Consider the following 17,954-nt stretch of genomic DNA (forward strand, 5'->3'; position numbering starts at 1 on the left):
TCAGACAAATAGTCATGTGCTGCAAGGACAGGCAGTGCTCCGTTTTTCTTTGGCTTTTTTCCCCCAAGCTTGAACACTTTATAGACAGCATATTCCTGCGGTTCCTCTAGTGTCCTCCCTAAAAATTCACGGAGTACTAGAAAGTGTTATCATAATCCCCCTTGCATCACAGTCTCCTCTTACATCACTGTCCCCATCAGAATCCTCCTCTTACATCAGTGCCCCCCTCTTACATTAGTGTCCCCAAAACGTCTCCATCAGATTCCCCCCCTTACCTCAGGCTCCCTATCCCCAGGTCCTCATCAGAGTACACCATATAAAAAAAGAAGGCTGGAGGGCCACACTCCTGTGCAATTTCTTTACATTAGTGTCCCCAAAAAGTCTCCATCAGATTCCCCCCCTTACCTCAGGCTCCCTATATCCCCAGGTCCTCATCAGAGTACACCATATAACAAAAGAAGGCTTGACGGTCGCACTCCTGTGAAATTTATTTACATTAGTGTCCCCAAAAAGTCTCCATCAGATTCCCCCCCCCTTACTTCAGGCTCCCTATATCCCCAGGTCGGTCCTCATCAGAGTACACCATATAACAAAAGAAGGCTGGACGGCCGCACTCCTGTTCAATTTCTTTACATTAGTGTCCCCAAAAAGTCTCCATCAGATTCCCCCCCCTCCCCTTACCTCAGGCTCCCTATCTCTAGGTCCTCATCAGAGTACACCATATAAAAAAAAGAAGGCTTGACGGTCACACTCCTGTGAAATTTATTTACATTAGTGTCCCCAAAAAGTCTCCATCAGATTCCCCCCCTTACCTCAGGCTCCCTATCCCCAGGTCCTCATCAGAGTACACCATATAAAAAAAGAAGGCTAGACGGCCACACTCCTGTGCAATTTCTTTACATTAGTGTCCCCAAAAAGTCTCCATCAGATTCCCCCCCTTACCTCAGGCTCCCTATCCCCAGGTCCTTATCACAGTACACCATATAACAAAAGAAGGCTAGACGGTCGCACTCCTGTGAAATTTCTTTACATTAGTGTCCCCAAAAAGTCTCCATCAGATTCCCCCCTTACCTCAGGCTCCCTATATCCCCAGGTCCCAGTGGCATAACTAGAACCTTCAGGGCCCCGATGCAAGAAACCATGGAGGGCCCCCCTGACCTCCAGCCAGGGCTCTTCTGACTGATCCCGGGGGCAGCAGGACCTGGATAGGAGGGGGAACAAATCCTCTCCATTTTCCTCCTGCAGTTACTTAATTCCTATCAGAGGGAGAGGAGGAGAAGCAGACTTTTAGTGGCTACAGGAGAAAAATTTAAGGGATGTGTTCCTCTAAATGCCCCCCTCTCCCATCTAGGTGTTCAGGGGCAACATGTGCGCTATTACAATTGTGAACCCTGTAGTTACGCCCCTGGGATGAGTGCCAGTGGTGGTGGTGGGGGATGGGATTAGTGGCAGCAGTGGGGTTTGAGGAGGGATAGGATCAGTGGCATCGGTGGTGGGGGATGGGATGAGTGGCAGTGGTGAGGGAGAGATGGGATGAGTGGCAGCGGTGGGGAGGATGGGAAGAGTGGCAGCGGTGGTGAGGATGGGATCAGTGGCAGCAGTGCTGGTTGGGTGGGGATGGGATCAGTAGTAGCGGTGGTGGGGGATGGGATGAGTGGCAGCGGTGGGGAGGATGGGAAGAGTGGCAGCGGTGGGGAGGATGGGATCAGTGGCAGCAGTGCTGGTTGGGTGGGGATGGGATCAGTAGTAGCGGTGGTGGGGAATGGGATCAGTGGCAAGGGTTGTGGTTGGGGGGTGGGATCAGTGATGGGAGGGTTGAATGGGATGAGTGGCAGATGTGGTGGTGGGAATGGGATCAGTGGCAAGGGTGATGGTTGGAGGGGGATGGGATGAGATGAGTGGCAGTGGTGGTGGGAAGATAGGATCCGTGGTGAGGGTGATGGTTGGGGGGGTGGGATGGGATGAGTGGTGGGGAGGGGAATGGTATCAGTGGCAAGGATGGTCGTTGCTGGATGGTCATGGTGGGGTGGATCAGTGGCAGCAGTGGTTGTGGTGGTGTGGGGGGTATAAATGGGGGTGGTGTGGGGGAGGGGGAATCAGTGGCAGTAGTAGTGATGTGGGGGGAATCAGTGGCAGTAGTGGTGGTGTGGGGGTATCAGTGGCAGTAATGGTGGTGTGTGGGGGTATCAGTGGCAGTAATGGTGGTGTGTGGGGGTATCAGTGGCAGTAATGGTGGTGTGTGGGGGTATCAGTGGCAGTAATGGTGGTGTGTGGGTGGTATCAGTGGCAGTAATGGTGGTGTGTGGGTGGTATCAGTGGCAGTAATGGTGGTGTGTGGGTGGTATCAGTGGCAGTTGTGATGGTGTGGGGGGTATCAGTGGCAGTTGTGATGGTGTGGGGGGTATCAGTGGCAGTAATGATGGTGTGTGGGTGGTATCAGTGGCAGTTGTGGTGGTGTGGGGGGTATCAGTGGCAGTTGTGGTGGTGTGCGGGGGTATCAGTGGCAGTTGTGGTGGTGTGCGGGGGTATCAGTGGCAGTTGTGGTGGTGTGCGGGGGTATCAGTGGCAGTTGTGGTGGTATGGGGGTATTAGTGACAGTAGTGCTGGTGTGTGGGGTATCAGTGGCAGTTGTGGTGGTGTGGGGGTATCAGTGGCAGTTGTGGTGGTGTGGGGGGTATCAGTGGCAGTTGTGGTGGTGTGGGGGTAACAGTGGCAGTTGTGGTGGTGTGGGGGGTATCAGTGGCAGCAGTGGTGTGGAGGGGGGATCAAGAGAGGGGTGCCACTCACTTGTAGATCACTTGGTTCCCCCTGCTTGCTCGGTCTTGCTTGGGTGAGCAGGGAGGCTGGGCGGGGCCTGTGATTGAAGGTGTGGACGGAGAAGATGGGCGGAGCAAGCGGGGACAGAGAATTTGGGCGGAGACTGTGCGGGCAGAGGGAATGGGCGGAGAGGATGGGCGAAGCGGGCGGGGACTGTCCCCGATGAGTGCGGGAGCAGAGGATGGGCGGGGAGGATGGGCGGAGCAGTCGGAAAGGATGGGCGGAGCTTACAGGGACTCCGCGTAAATGACTATCTCCCGGGCCGCGGCGGATCCCCCTACAGTGGCGGAGCTCAAGGGCCCAGTCGCAAATGCGACTGGTGCGACCCTGATAATTCCGCCACTGCCAGGTCCTCATCAGAGTACACCATATAACAAAAGAAGGCTGGACGGCCGCACTCCTGTGAAATTTCTTTACATTAGCGTCCCCAAAAAGTCTCCATCAGATTCCCCCTCTTACTTCAGGCTCCCTATCTCTAGGTCCTCATCAGAGTACACCATATAACAAAAGAAGGCTGGACGGCCGCACTCCTGTGCAATTTCTTTACATTAGTGTCCCCAAAAAGTCTCCATCAGATTCCCCCCTTACCTCAGGCTCCCTATATGCCCAGGTCCTCATCAGAGTACACCATATAACAAAAGAAGGCTGGACGGCCGCACTCCTGTGCAATTTCTTTATTCAATACTGGATACAATGGTGAACTACAGATACAAGCTAACATGTTTCACACCAAAGTCAGGTGCTTACTCATAGTGCAAAAAAACAGATGTCTACAGACAGGTATGTATACACACAAATGCATAGATAATTACACAAGGAGATGGTTATCAATTAACACCCCAATTTGCCATCAATTAATCGAATAGAGCAGACTTTCTCAACCTTTTCAACACAGAGGAACCCTTGAAAAACCTTTTGGTCTCAATGAACCCCTGTTAAAAATGGCTATATCTACAACTCATGATACATTGGTGCAATGGTCAGTGGAAGAGTGCTCCTTACATCTATGGTCTTGGGGAAGAATTCCCCCCCTACAGATAGCTAAAATGATCATTGGTGCCATTGGGAACTAATCTGAGAGGGAAAAATTGGTCATTGCCCAAGGAACCCCTAGAAACCATTGGAGGAACCCTGGTTGAGAAACCCTGGAATAGAGGCTTTTGGAGCAGCAGGGTCAGAGGAACAGCAGGGGGATTGTCTGTTGACAGACTGTTGTCCTATAATCTTACCGTTGGTACGCACCTTTCGACAACTGTTGTCCAACTTTCGGCCAACAAATGTTGGATAACGGGCTAGTAAATTTTTTGACGAACAGCGGTTTGATGTCAGATTTTCAGATGGTCAGTACACAAATCCGTCACGCAAAAGTCGAAAGTACAAACACGCATACTCGGAATCAAAGTGTTGAAATGCCACTATGTTCATGTATGTGTCACAACAATTGTGTACCGTTAGTATGCAAGACAAGATCCTGGCACACACCCTTTTGACAAAAATCAGACGCTCGTTGGCCAACACTCGTAGGAGGCTTTAGAGCAGAGGTCTCAAACTGGCGGCCCTCCAGCTGTTGCAAAACTACAAGTCCCATCATGCCTCTGCCTGTGGGAGCCGTGCTTGTAACTGTCAGCCTTGCAATGCCTCATGGGACTTGTAGTTTAGCAACAGCTGGAGGGCCGCCAGTTTGAGACCCCTGCTTTAGAGCGATGTACATGTACAACAGAGTACACCATATGTTGGTGTCCCAATCAGAATCCTCCTTACATCAGTGTCCCCATCGGATTCCTCCTTGCATCACAGTCTCCTCTTACATCAGGATGCCCTTCAGAGTCCCCACTTATATCATTGTCCCCTTCAGAATCCTCCTCTTACATCATTGTCCCAATCAGAATCCCCATTGCCTCACAGTCGCATCTTACATCAGGGTCCCTATCAGAATCCTCCTCTTAGATTAATTATCCCCATCAGAATCTTCCTCTTACATCATTGTCCCCATCAGAGTCCTCCTCTTACATCATTGTCCCCATCAGAATCCTCCTCTTACATCATTGTCCCCATCAGAGTCCCTTCTGACATCATTGTCCCCATCAGAATCCTCCTCTTACATCATTGTCCCCATCAGAGTCCCTTCTGACATCATTGTCCCCATCAGAATCCTCCTCTTACATCACTGTCCCCATCAGAGTCCCCTCTGACATCATTGTGCCCATCAGAATCCTCCTCTTACCTCAGTGTCCCCATCAGAGTCCCCTTGCATCATTGTCCCCATCAGAATCCTCCTCTTACATCATTGTCCCCATCAGAGTCCCCTCTGACATCATTATCCCCATCATAATCCTCCTCTTGCATCACTGTCCCCATCAGAATCCCCCTTGCATCACAGTCTCCTCTTACATCATTGTCCCCATCAGAATCCCCCTTGCATCACAGTCTCCTCTTACATCAGTGTCCCCATCAGAGTTCCCTTACATCATTATCCCTATCACAATCCTTCATCTTACATCATTGTCCCCATCAGAATCCTTCTCTTATATCACTGTGCCCATCGGAATCCTCCTCTTACATCATTGTCCTCATCAGAATCCTCCTCTGACATCATTGTCCGCATCAGAGCCCCCCTCATACATCATTGTCCCCATCAGAATCCCCCTTGCATCACAGTCTCCTCTTACATCACTGTCCCCATCAGAAAGCTCCTCTTACATCATTGTCCCCATCAGAGTCCACTTACATCATTCTGCCCATCACAATCCTCCTCTCACATCAGTGTCCCTATCTGAATCCCCCTTGCATCACAGTATCCGAGTTTATCAGGATCCCCATCAGAGTCCCAACATATATCATTGTCCTCATCAGAATCCTCCTCTTACATCATTGTCCCCATTAGAGCCCCCCCCCCCCCCTTACATCATTGTCCCCATCAGAATCCCCCTTGCATCACAGTCTCCTCTTACATCAGTGTCCCCATCAGAAAGATCCTCTTACATCATTATCCCCATCAGAGTCCCCTCTGACATCATTGTCCCCATTAGAATCCTCCTCTGACATCATTGTCCCCATCAGAATCCTCCTTTTACATCAGTGTCCCCATCAGAATCCTCCTTTTACATCAGTGTCCCTATCTGAATCCCCCTTGTATTACAGTCTCCTCTTTTATCAGGATCCCCATCAGAGTCCCCACATATATCATTGTCCCTATCAGAATCCTCCTCCTGCACCGGTGTCCCCATAAGAGTCCCCTAGCGCTTCGGGATGGTCCCTCAGAAGCAGCTGATTTCCGGATGCTGTATTAACCAGTGTTAACATCACTTCCGGGTCATGGTGTCAGTCATACTGGCTGGGAAAGAAACCGATGGAGTGTTGTCTGCGCTCCATTAGCTTCATTGGAGCACAGGTGAGTAGGGTTACCACCTGTTCGGGATTCACCTGGACAGTTCGGGTTTTGAATCATGTGTTTGGGTTTCAGTCCACCTGAAACCCGGACACAATATTCAGACAGGAATGTGGGTTAGAAAAGGGCCCCATGGGTGGGTGAGGGGAGCACTATGCACGCCCCATTACTATTTTCTTTGGAGTGCCCAAAGGTGTCCTAAGCTTGTTACAATCCTATAGATCAGAGGTCTTCTGGTCCTTTATGAAATTTGGGCTGAAATCGGACCTGAACCTGTGAATGGAGACACACCGGCCCCCTGCAGTGAGCCGCTCCATGCTCTAGTGTGAACCCAGCCTTAAGACCCCATACACACTATTAGATTTTCTTCAGATTTCTGTCTTCGGATTTACCAAAACCATGTAGTGCAAGGGCCTGCCTGATTGTATACCAACTGAAACTCTTAAGGTTTGACCTCATATTATATGGTTTTGGTAAATCTGAAGAAAAAAAATCTGCAGAAAATCTAATAGTGTGTATGGGGCTTAAGACTTTAGAATGCTTTAATTCCACCAAAATTTCACCAACATTTTCTGTTGCTTGCCAAAATTTCTGAGATAAAAAAACTCTTAAATTTGACTAATCCGCAAGTAATAAAACTGACGCTCACATGTGGCAGAAATGCCAGGCAAAGATCACATGGTCTCTGCCAATGCCGAGTGTATCGCCAACGACCACGGAATCCTATTACTACCGGACCTCTAAACTCTTACGGTGTTTATGTTGCAGTCATTGTGTGTTGTGTGGCTCAGGATGTCCTTGACAATGTACTGACTCTTATACACAGAAGTCTGTCTGCCGGATGAGTGGATAGAGGAGATAGCACAGAACGTTATCAGCAATCTCCGCCACTTCTGCTACCAGAAGCCCCCAATGAAGAAACTCCCCCTTCTATTCTACTCATTCCTATGTACTTCAGGTACATGTTGTCCTCCACCGTGCCCCCCTCATACAGTCACCGTGACTAATATCTTCTGTCTAAAGGTTGTTACATCAAAGTGAAAAATGACAATATACTGACACCAAACTACAAACACAAACCAACATAAACTGTATGACAACTGCTCCTCATTTCTTGTAGAGTTTGTCACTGGGATAGGAACCTCTCACCTACCTCTTCCAACACTGCTCACCCCTGCACCCTTCTTCCAACACGAAACACTACTGCACCCCTCTTCCAACACTGCTCACCCCTGCACCCTTCTTCCAACACGAAACACTACTGCACCCCTCTTCCAACACTGCTCACCCCTGCACCCTTCTTCCAACACGAATCACTGCTGCACCCCTCTTCCAACACTGCTCACCCCTGCACCCTTCTTCCAACACGAATCACTGCTGCACCCCTCTTTCAACACTGCTCACTTCTGCACCCTTCTTCCAACACGAATCACTACTGCACCCCTCTTCCAACACTGCTCACCCCTGCACCCTTCTTCCAACACGAAACACTACTGCACCCCTCTTCCAACACGAAACACTACTGCACCCCTCTTCCAACACTGCTCACTTCTGCGCCCCTCTTCCAACACTGCTCACCCCTGCACCCTTCTTCCAACACAAATCACTTCTGCACCCCTCTTCCAACACTGCTCACCCCTGCCAACTTCTTCCACCAACACTGCTCCCCCCTGCACCCCTCTTCCAACACGAATCACTACTGCACACCTCTTCCAACACTGCTCACTTCTGCACCCCTCTTCCAACACTACTCACCCCTGCACCCCCTGCCAACCTCTTCCAACACTGCTCACTCCTGCACCCTTCTTCCAACACTACTCACTTCTGCACCCCTCTTCCAACACTGCTCACCCCTGCACCCTTCTTCCAACACGAATCACTACTGCACCCCTCTTCCAACACTGCTCACCCCTGCACCCCTCTTCCAACAGTGCTCACCCCTGCACCCCCTGCCAACCTCTTCCAACACTGCTCACTCCTGCACCCTTCTTCCAACACTGCTCATCACCCCTGCACCCTTCTTCCAACACGAATCACTACTGCACCCCTCTTCCAACACTGCTCACCTCAGCACCCCTCTTCCAACACTGCTCACCTCTGCACACCCCGGCCAACCTCTTCCAACACTGCTCACCTCTGCACCCCTCTTCCAACACTGCTCACCTCTGCACACCCCGGCCAACCTCTTCCAACACTGCTCACCTCTGCACCCCTCTTCCAACACTGCTCACCTCTGCACGCCCCGGCCAACCGCTTCCAACACTGCTCACCTCTGCACCCCTCTTCCAACACTGCTCACCCCTGCACCCCCTGCCAACCTCTTCCAACACTGCTCACTCCTGCACCCTTCTTCCAACACTGCTCACCCCTGCACCCTTCTTCCAACACAAATCACTTCTGCACCCCTCTTCCAACACTGCTCACCCCTGCCAACTTCTTCCACCAACACTGCTCCCCCCTGCACCCTTCTTCCAACACGAATCACTACTGCACACCTCTTCCAACACTGCTCACTTCTGCACCCCTCTTCCAACACTACTCACCCCTGCACCCCCTGCCAACCTCTTCCAACACTGCTCACTCCTGCACCCTTCTTCCAACACTACTCACTTCTGCACCCCTCTTCCAACACTGCTCACCCCTGCACCCTTCTTCCAACACGAATCACTACTGCACCCCTCTTCCAACACTGCTCACCCCTGCACCCCTCTTCCAACAGTGCTCACCCCTGCACCCCCTGCCAACCTCTTCCAACACTGCTCACTCCTGCACCCTTCTTCCAACACTGCTCACCCTTGCACCCTTCTTCCAACACAAATCACTTCTGCACCCCTCTTCCAACACTGCTCACCCCTGCCAACTTCTTCCACCAACACTGCTCCCCCCTGCACCCTTCTTCCAACACGAATCACTACTGCACACCTCTTCCAACACTGCTCACTTCTGCACCCCTCTTCCAACACTACTCACCCCTGCACCCCCTGCCAACCTCTTCCAACACTGCTCACTCCTGCACCCTTCTTCCAACACTACTCACTTCTGCACCCCTCTTCCAACACTGCTCACCCCTGCACCCTTCTTCCAACACGAATCACTACTGCACCCCTCTTCCAACACTGCTCACCCCTGCACCCCTCTTCCAACAGTGTTCACCCCTGCACCCCCTGCCAACCTCTTCCAACACTGCTCACTCCTGCACCCTTCTTCCAACACTGCTCATCACCCCTGCACCCTTCTTCCAACACAAATCACTACTGCACCCCTCTTCCAACACTGCTCACCTCAGCACCCCTCTTCCAACACTGCTCACCTCTGCACGCCCCGGCCAACCGCTTCCAACACTGCTCACCTCTGCACCCCTCTTCCAACACTGCTCACCTCTGCATGCCCCGGCCAACCGCTTCCAACACTGCTCACCTCTGCACCCCTCTTCCAACACTGCTCACCCCTGCACCCCCTGCCAACCTCTTCCAACACTGCTCACTCCTGCACCCTTCTTCCAACACTGCTCATCACCTCTGCACCCTTCTTCCAACACGAATCACTACTGCACCCCTCTTCCAACACTGCTCACCTCAGCACCCCTCTTCCAACACTGCTCACCTCTGCACGCCCCGGCCAACCGCTTCCAACACTGCTCACCTCTGCACCCCTCTTCCAACACTGCTCACCTCTGCACCCCCTGCCAACCTCTTCCAACACTGCTCACCTCAGCACCCCTCTTCCAACACTGCTCACCTCTGCACCCCTCTTCCAACACTGCTCACCTCTGCACCCCCTGCACCCTTCTTCCAACACTGCTCACCTCTGCACCCCTCTTCCAAAACTGCTCACCTCTGCACCCCCTGCCAACCTCTTCCAACACTGCTAACCTCTGTACCCCTCTTTCAACACTGCTCACCTCTGCACCCCCTGTCAATCTCTTCCAACATTGCTCACCTCTGCATCCCCTGCCAAACTCTTCCAACATTGCCCATCTCTGCACCCTTTCACCCTCTTCCAACACTGCTCACCTATACACCCCCTGCCACCCACTTCCAACACTGCTCACCTCTGCACCCCTCTTCCAACACTGCTCACCTCTGCACCCCCTGCCAACCTCTTCCACCACTGCTCCCTCTGCACCCCTCTTCCAACACTGCTCACCTCTGCACTCTCTGCCAACCTCTTCCCTCAACAATCACCCCTACACCCCCTGCCACCCACTTCTAACACTGCTCACCTCTGCACCCCCTGCCACCCTCTTCCAACACTGTTCTTTAATGCCACCCTCTTTTAACAATAATCACCTCTGCACCCCCTGTCACCCTCTTCAAACACTGATCACCTCTGCACCCCTTGCCAACCTCTTCCATTCCTGCTCACTTCTGCACCCCCCCCCCCCCCCGTCACCCTCTTCTACCACTGTGACAGAGTGATATTCAGGGAGACAGTTGTCACCCCATAACAATACCTGGGCAAAGGAGCTTTATGGCAGGATCACCAGAAATTATTTTAATGAAAGCTTCAAAAAATGCTGATAAAGTCATAGCTTAACTCCGAGAACTCTTCTAGAAGCTTGGTGTATTTCTTCCAGATCTGTGCAGTCATTCATGTGAGACTTTTCCTTCCTGTAATAAAGACCACTCACTGCTGCTCTCTCTCCTTTTGCAGGGTGACTGGTCTTGTCTCCGCCCCCCTCCTGTTTTCTGTAGGTGGAGCTACTGGGTCCCTCCCACAGCTCTGCTTTCTGCACAGGCTATGTATAGCACAGTGATGATGTCACTGCTACTTTTACAAGGTAACATCTGGGTTTTCAAAGGCATTTGATACACACCAAGCGTATTTCTAACCTTTGTGGCTATTGAGGAATATAATGAAAATGTTGTAAAGCTAATATTATTGGGTTTTCTAGTAAAAAAAAAAAAGATTTTTATAATAAGTATATCTTATTTTTACTCAGCAGCTCCTCCTCTGGTAGTAGAATCCATGTCCTATCATAGAGTTTTGCGGAGAGCCATGCTGTCTCTGTTATCTTTCAGCAGATAGTGATCTATCGATGGGCTCATCCTCCCTCCTCCCGTCACCCTCTGTCACTATCCGCTAAGGTCAGCGGCTGGCCTGGCGCCCCTGCGTCTGACAAGGGCCGACTCCCAGGTGCCTGGTCCTTCTGGACTTCAGCCTGACACACACACAGGGTGAGTGGGGGAATCGCACCCAGCAAATCTCACCTGACTCGCTATGTCTGTTATTAATGTGTACTATCAACAAATCAGTCCGAAATCTTACATACTCAAAATCTATGTATCATGCTTATTATTAATAAGTAGATCAGCAAAGTAGTGTAAAGTAGACGCCAAAGCTCCATGCTCTCCAAGGCCCCATGCTCACCTAGGCTCCATTCAATTCACACCAAGGCACTATTCATACCAAAGCTCCATTTGTGCCAAGGATCCATTTAATCCAAGGCTCTATTCAAGCCAATGATCCATTCAAACCAAGGCTCCATTCACACCAAAGCTCTATTCACACCATGGCTCCATTCACTCCAAGGCGTCATTCACTCAAAAGCTCCATTAAAGGCAAATCTCCATTCACACTAAGGCTCTATTCACAAAGCCTCCATTCAAACCGTGGCTCTAGTCCTACCAAGGCTCTATTCAAACCAGGGCTCTACTCAAACCAAGGCTCTATTCCATCCAAGGCTCTATTCAAAACCAAGGTTCCATTCAAACCAAGGTTCAATTCAAACCAAGGTCTACATTAATGCCAAGACTCCATTGACCTCAAGGCTCTATTCAAACCAAAACTCCATTCAAGCTAAGGATCTATTAAAAACAAGTCTACACTCACAACAAGGTTTCATACTAAGGCTCCATTCACATGAATGCTCCATTCACACTGAGGCTCTTTTTACATCAAAGCTCCATTCAAACCAAGGCACCATTTAATTCACACCAAGGCTTCATTCTCACCAAGGCTCCATTGACACCAAAGCTCAATTCAAACCAAGGCTCCATTCAATTCACACCAAGGCTCCATTCTCACCAAGGCTCAATTTATACCAAGGCTCAATTCACACCAAGGCTCCATTCACGCCAAGGATCCATTCACACAAACACTGCCTTGACACAAAGGCTCCATTCACGCCAAGGATCCATTCAAACCAAGACTCCATTCAAACCAAGGCTACATTCAAACCAAAGCTCCATTCAAACCAAGGCTTCATTTAAGCCGAGGTTCCATTCACACCTTAGTCTCTATTCAAACTAAGGCTTCATTCATGCCAAGGCTCCATTCATGCCAAGGATCCATTCAATTCACACCAAAGCTCTATTTTCACCAAGGCTCCATTGACACCAAAGCTCTATTCACACCAAGGCTCCATTCTCGCCAAGGCTCCTTTCATACCGAAGCTCCATTCGATTCACACCAAGGTTCCATTCACACCAATGCTCCATTCAAACCGAGGTTCCATTCACTTCAGACCGAGGCTCCATTCTCACCAAGGCTCAATTCAATCCAAAGCTCAATTCATACCAAGGCTCCATTCATGCCAAGGATCCATTCACACCAACACTCCCTTGACATAAAGGCTCCATTCATGCCAAGAATCCATTCAAACCAAAACTCCACTCACACCATGGCTCCATTCACACTACGGCACTATTTACACTAAAGCTCCATTCACACCAAGGCTCTATTCAAACCAAGGCTCCATTCAAACCAAGGCTCCATTCACACCAAGGCTCCATTCACACCAAGGCTCCATCCAAGACAAGGCTCCATTCACGCCAAGGCTCCATTCAAACCAAGGCTCCATTCAAACCAAGGCTCCATTCAAACCAAGGCTCCATTCAAACCAAGGCTCCACTCACACCAAAGATCCATTCAAACCGAGGCTCCATTCACACCAAGGCTCTAGTCAAATCAAGGCTCCATTCACGTCAAGGCTCCATTCACGCTAATGCGCCATTCACACCAAAACTCCATTTACACCGAAGGGGGACTGACTCCCAGTAACGTGATCACTGTGACAGCCAATTACAGTGCCTCCCGGCAAAGATGGCTTTATTTTCAATTGTGTGCTGAAGTAACCATTGGCTGGAACCGTAAATAGTCATAAAGAGAAACCCACCCCTGCGTTCTTTTTATAGGGTCAGTTCAGCTCATCACTATTGAATGTATATTGTACCTGTATATTCATAACATAATAGTACAAGGTATTGGGTGCCTCTCACCAAATTAATATTCCAAAAAAAAGAAACATAATCCTGCTTATTAGGAATATTTGAATCCATCTACACTGCCTGAGCTGACTTGTATTTACTACTAAAATGGTAAAAAAAAAAAAGGAAAAGGCAGCAATCATCACAAACAATCAGAAGAGATAAAGGTGGAAAGTCTCCTGACGCCAGAGATTATCGGAAAGGTGACCTCGTGTGTGACACCGGGGACGGGATCTGTATATATAGAGCTCTATGCTGGCCAGAGAGATAGAACTCATCACTGATCGAGATCACCAGTGACACCAACCCACTGACACCATGAAGACCACCATACTGTGCCTCATACTCATCCTCTCCACAGCCTCCCACCGAGGACACACCACCTCCATCAACCAGGTAAGACATAACTCTCCTTCTACACACCTATCCATCACATATCTATCTATCTATCTACCTATCTATCTATCTGTCTATCTATCTACCTAATAATAATAATAATAATATGTTTTCAGCAGGATGAAGTAATACATGCTGAGCACAATCTACTCCAGGAGGAGACCAGCGTACAGGTGAGTCTTCTGTCCTCTTGTTGCTTTTTTTGATGTCTCGTATTTCTTATTGGCTGCAGTTATAGGATACAATTCTTGGATCAGCAGACAGGAAGTCGGCTTTTCATTTCCGGCTCATTCCGTTCCTCTATGTTTTGGAATTATAAATGCTTATAAAGGTCACTAATATTATATAAGAACAGTCATCTTAGAACCTGAGTGTCCTGCTTCCCTTTACCATTATTATTATTTAGGCTTGATTCACACTAACGCGTTTTTTGATGCATTTTGCAGAAATGCAGGGAAATTTTTTTTAACATGGGTTCCTATGGCACATGTTCACATCAATGCATTTTTGTGCCTCTGCGTTTTTGGAAAGGGTCGGGGGCTTTTCTTTATGCAAAATGCAGCGTTTTGCATGTAATAGAAGTCAATGACCCGCATCCAAAATGCAAGTTCCGCGATTTGCGTTTTTTTTTATACTGTATATAGCTGGTTGCTAAGCAACCACACTGTAAAAAAAAAACCGCAAAACGCAGCAAAAACACAGTAAAAACGCGTGTCCAAAAACGCAGCAAGCACCGCAAAAAAGCGCTGCAGAAACGCTCAAAAGCAACATGCATAGATGTGAATCGAGCCTGAAAGGCTCACACTACCCAAAGGTTCTGCCTTTAACAGCTGCTGAAAAATTAAACAAAAGTGCAAACTGCAACCTGCAGAGGTGTGAATCAGACCTACGCATTTCTAGTGCTTTTTCATTTTGCAGATTTGCATAGGAAACCATGTTAAATGGACTGTAGTGGATATCTGCAATGCAAAAAAAAGCACTAAAAATGCCTAGGTGTGAATCCAGCCTTAGGGTAAAAGATATAACAACCCGTTGAGCAATTTAAGCTGTGACATGACTTTTTGATGGAGCTGACCTTTTAGGAAAATACTACATTTTGGCCACTAGATGGAGTTGAGAATTATAACAAACACAGTGAATACTTATTTACTATGACCCTCAGCACCATATAGTGGTTGTAATGAATGCAGTATTCCTGACTCACTCTATGTATGTATGAATAAATAACATTCAACCTGGAGAGAAAATAGCCTAATAACATTTGATTCTCACAGATTCTCACATTTGATTTATGCAGTTTTATAGGACAGATAGCTCTGTTCATATTTTATAAACACCTGTCTATATAGTTGCAATAATATGCGCAGGTTTGCTGCCACATGCCTGCAGCATTAAAAAGTTAAAGCGGACCTTCAGTCATTTTTTCATCTTTCCATCTATTAAATCCTCTGCTCTTGTTGTTTTAATTTTGGATAGTAATTTTTTTTTTTTGCCAGTAAGTACCTTATACAGCCCACTTCCCGTTTCTTGTGTGGTCATTAGCCTAGGCTTATGACATCATGCACAGCTCTCTCTCTCTTACTCTCATTTGCCAGAAAGGGAGGGGGGGGGGGACATGTCATAAGAGGGCCAATGAGAGCTGCAGAGCTGGAGGTGTGCCTCTGTGTATATCCAGAAAGTGAACAGGCAGCAGCTTCAGCTGCCCACAGTTAAAATGGATGCAGCCAGACTCAGTGGAGGAAGATTTCTGCAGCATATTTGGCAAGTACAGAATCGCAGTGAAATAATAGTAAAATAATATGCAAAGGGGTTGGAGGGAAGCTTCAGACTGGGTAAAGATGTTTCTATTACAAATTATGTTAGCAGACTGCAGTTCCACTTTAAAGCGCGTAATAAAAGCCATAGCAGAACATAAGGCTGCTGTGGGGTCAGCTCTGGCTATGTAGTGATTCATGCAGCGGTAATATTGGCATGTGAATAGAAGGACTTTCATATTTGGATAAACTTTACATTTTTGTTTCTCCTTTTATTCCAGGAAACTCTGCTCAGATCCAAGCGCCATTCCCACCTCTCTATCTGCAGTTTTTGCTGCAACTGCTGCAAGTACAAGGGCTGCGGTTGGTGCTGTCTTACCTGAACCCTACCAGAAATGACTGCAATATGTGCGCCCCTCCCCCCTAAACCCCCAGCCACTGACTTCTCCCTGGGAATGTTAGGATAGACAGGCGATCCACGGTGTATGTGGCTGGACTTCCATACAGACCTCCGATATTTATAAATATTTTATTATACTGTAAAATACGCTGCTTTGTATAGAAATGTTTTCCTTTTCTTCTGTATATATCGTTCTACAATTGTTTGTTTGTTTGTTTGTTTTTTTATTATAATAAAGATTACATTGTAATACAAGAGACAATGTGTTATGTGACAGCTTCATTACCCGCTTTACACTTTAACCCCTTCACTGCCAGAGACGTGCTTGATTTTTTGTTTTGTTTTTGCAAACATTTAAAAATATTTTGAGGTCTGATGATTCAATTCAAATATTTTTATTTTTATTTTACTTGCACATGATTGGCTGTTCAGTTCAAGGTGAACATGCTCAGTTTCTATAGCAAATCAGGGTCAATATTCACATTTATGCCACAGCTTTCTACAGTTTTACAGGGTGAAAATTACTAAGTAATAGGTGCATTATATATATATATATATATATATATATATATATATATATATATATATATATAGAATATAGGTGCATATCTTATATATTTATATATATATATATATATATATATATATATATGTATATACAAACATCAGATTAAATAAGTATTGAACACGTCACCATTTTTCTATGTAAATATATTACTATTGGCATGAAATTTTCACCACATGTCGGTAACAACCCATGCAATCCATACATACAAAGACACCAAAACAAATAAGTTCAGAAATTAAGTTCTGTGTAATAAAAATGTAATGACACGGAAAAAGTATTGAACATGCGACCTGAAATTTATTTAATACTTGCTACAAAGAAATGTATGGCTCAAAATTTCAAGTTCTGAGCTACTAGCCAGACCTCAATGTTTACTCGCCACCAGTTGCCACACCCAACCCCATACCCTGCCCTGCCCCTCCCCTAATTCCGCCCCTAAACACGCCCTCATAAACTATCACATGAAATTATACTTAAATGTTTTATACAGAATTAAGTTACAAAAATAAATATTAACAACAACTTTATCAGTGCCCCTCAGCACAGCTTCACTGTGCCCACCATTGCAGCCACACTCTGCCCACCATTGCAGCCTCACCTGTGCCTACCATTGCAGCCACACTGTGTCCACCATTGCAATCTCACCTGTGCCAACCATTGCAACCTCACCTGTGCCCACCATTGCAGCCGCACCTGTGCCCACCATTGCAACCTCACCTGTGCCCACCATTGCAGCCACACTGTGTCCACCATTGTAGCCACACTATGCCCACCACTGCAGCTTCACCTGTGCCCACCAATCTCACCTGAGCCTACCATTGCAACCTCACCTGTGCCCACCATTGCAGCCTCACCTGTGCCCACCACTGCAGCCTCACCTGTGCCCACCACTGCAGCCTCACCTGTGCCCACCATTGCAGCTTCACCTGTGCCTACCATTGCAGCCACACTGTGCCTACCATTGCAGCTTCACCTGTGCCCATCATTGCAGCCACACTGTGCCCACTATTGGACCCTTTCTGTGCCCACCATTGCAGCCTCTGTGCCCATTGCAGCCACACCGTGCCCTCTGCCCACCATTGCAGCCATTTTTATTTATCTTGATCAGATGTGTTGATTTGGTCTGTCCAATTGCTTTTGGAAGCACAATTATTGACAGATGCCACAGATGTGCACAGCCAAGAATGTCAGTGCCCCTCAGCACAGCCTCACTCACCTGTGACCACCATTGCAGCCACACTGTGCCCACCATTGCAGCCACACTGTGCCCACCATTGCAGCCTCTGTGTGCCCACCATTGCAGCCACATTGTGCCCACCATTGCAGCTGCACTGTGCCCACCATTGCAGCCTCTCTGTGCCCACCATTGCAGCCACACTGTGCCCACCATTGCAGCCTCTCTGTGCCCACCATTGCAGCCACA

The 17,954-nt window shown here is 48.2% G+C and overlaps 1 protein-coding gene across 2 annotated transcripts; it reads left to right on the forward strand.

Annotated features, from left to right (window-relative positions):
* The first annotated feature begins 13,660 nt into the window (after positions 1-13,660).
* LOC143933612 (hepcidin-1-like) lies at positions 13,661-16,225 on the forward strand. 2 transcript variants are annotated; one of them, XM_077456561.1, is made up of 3 exons: positions 13,661-13,809; positions 13,926-13,982; positions 15,845-16,225. In XM_077456561.1, exons 1-3 carry the CDS (start codon positions 13,732-13,734, stop codon positions 15,944-15,946), a joined length of 237 nt encoding a protein of 78 aa, XP_077312687.1. In that variant the 5' UTR covers positions 13,661-13,731; the 3' UTR covers positions 15,947-16,225. The 2 variants fall into 2 exon arrangements, with proteins under 2 accessions (XP_077312687.1, XP_077312688.1); XM_077456562.1 differs by having other exon boundaries at positions 13,672-13,809; positions 13,929-13,982.
* Positions 16,226-17,954: the final 1,729 nt, after the last annotated feature.

The sequence above is a fragment of the Lithobates pipiens genome, unplaced genomic scaffold (genome assembly GCF_037356315.1).
Source record: "Lithobates pipiens isolate NorthernLeopardFrog02 unplaced genomic scaffold, aLitPip1_a1.2 Scaffold_27, whole genome shotgun sequence".
Classification (NCBI taxonomy): Eukaryota; Metazoa; Chordata; class Amphibia; order Anura; family Ranidae; genus Lithobates; species Lithobates pipiens.

Coding starts and splice junctions, on each gene's coding strand:
- LOC143933612 (XM_077456561.1), top strand. CDS start 13,732: ATGAAGACCACCATACTGTGCCTCATACTCATCCTCTCCACAGCCTCC. Junction 13,810..13,925: donor ACACCACCTCCATCAACCAG/GTAAGACATAAC, acceptor ATATGTTTTCAG/CAGGATGAAGTAATACATGC. Junction 13,983..15,844: donor AGGAGGAGACCAGCGTACAG/GTGAGTCTTCTG, acceptor CTTTTATTCCAG/GAAACTCTGCTCAGATCCAA.